This window comes from Cicer arietinum, unplaced genomic scaffold (assembly GCF_000331145.2).
Source record: "Cicer arietinum cultivar CDC Frontier isolate Library 1 unplaced genomic scaffold, Cicar.CDCFrontier_v2.0 Ca_scaffold_6250_v2.0, whole genome shotgun sequence".
Classification (NCBI taxonomy): Eukaryota; Viridiplantae; Streptophyta; class Magnoliopsida; order Fabales; family Fabaceae; genus Cicer; species Cicer arietinum.
In genome coordinates, this window is record NW_027339897.1 from 54,514 (window position 1) to 55,796 (window position 1,283).

General features: G+C 34.7%; 1 protein-coding gene across 1 annotated transcript; it reads right to left on the bottom strand.

Annotated features, from left to right (window-relative positions):
• Nucleotides 1–721: 721 nt before the first annotated feature.
• LOC101499986 (uncharacterized) lies at nucleotides 722–1,082 on the bottom strand (the record flags this gene model as incomplete). Its single annotated transcript, XM_004516535.1, has 1 exon — nucleotides 722–1,082. A coding segment is annotated over exon 1 (361 nt), but the record flags the coding sequence as incomplete, so codon positions are not given.
• Nucleotides 1,083–1,283: the final 201 nt, after the last annotated feature.

Sequence of the window (1,283 nt, forward strand, 5' to 3'; positions counted from 1 at the left end):
AACGTTAAACTAAAATAAAGTTAAGGGACCACGAGTGGTATTTAGCCTATATGTTATTACTATCTTCGTTTTATAGTTTTAATTCATAAGGAAGATAATAATAACATATAATACAATAGAGTTGTCAAATAAAGTAATAATTACATCTTTAATTGTCAACTCTATTTTATTAGGGTTTAGTGTGTTAGGATGTTTAGGGTTTAAAAAAATCATGTTTAGGGTTTAAGAAATCACGTTTAGGGATTAGGATTTAGGATTTCGGGTTTAGGCGATGGCTAGTGATTAATATCTGATGCGGAACCTGAAACACATTGATTAATTTAGGAGAAGAATGTTAGGGTTTCCGGGTCCTCGATTTCATTTGGCATTTTCGGACGATTTTCGTACCACCGGACAAAAGTGGATTGAAATCCGTATTTTTGGACCAAACGATGGCTAGTGTTTGAAATCTATCGTGGAACCCGAAACACGTTTATAGATTTAGGAGAAGAATGCTATAAGGGTATCCCGGTCCACGATTTCATATATATATATATATATTATTTTATTTATTTTTGTAGGTTAAATATAGTTAATATTAATGCTTTAAATCAATTACTAAGGCAAACACACAAACACACCTAAAGAAATTAGAACACATATTAACACTCATATAATAATAGTAGTGTATCATTATACTACAAAAATAAGGTAATGAGAAAATTTCGTCCTCTAAATTTACCTGACAGAAACAGTTCTGGATAAGAATCGCGCATCTGGCTTTGGACTTCCCACGTAGCACTTTCACTAGTAGCACCTCCCCAGACAACCATAACCAATGAAATCGTCTTACCCCTTAATTCTTTGGTGTTTTGGTCCTTAATCTGTAGCGGTAAGGTCTCAAAAGTTAGATTCTCTTTTATTTGGACCTTGTTTGACTCAATCACGTGTGAGGGATTGAAAATGTAATTGCAAAGTTGAGACATGTGAAAGACACTATGAAGATTAGAAAGAGAAGGAGGTAACGCGATCTGATATGCCACGTTACCGTCACGTTTAAGAATCTGGTAAGGTCCTATAAACCGAGGAGTAAGCTTTTGCATTTTTAATGCCCGACCAACCCCAGTTGTTGGAGTAACTCTCAGAATCACATGATCACTTTCTTGAAATTCGAGGTTTTTGCTTCTTTTATCATGGTATCTTTTGCCTACTCTGAGATGCTCTCATTTTTTCCTGATTATTTTTTACTTTACGAGTAGTTTGTTGAACAATCGCATGTCCTTACACAAGGTTATCACTCGTCT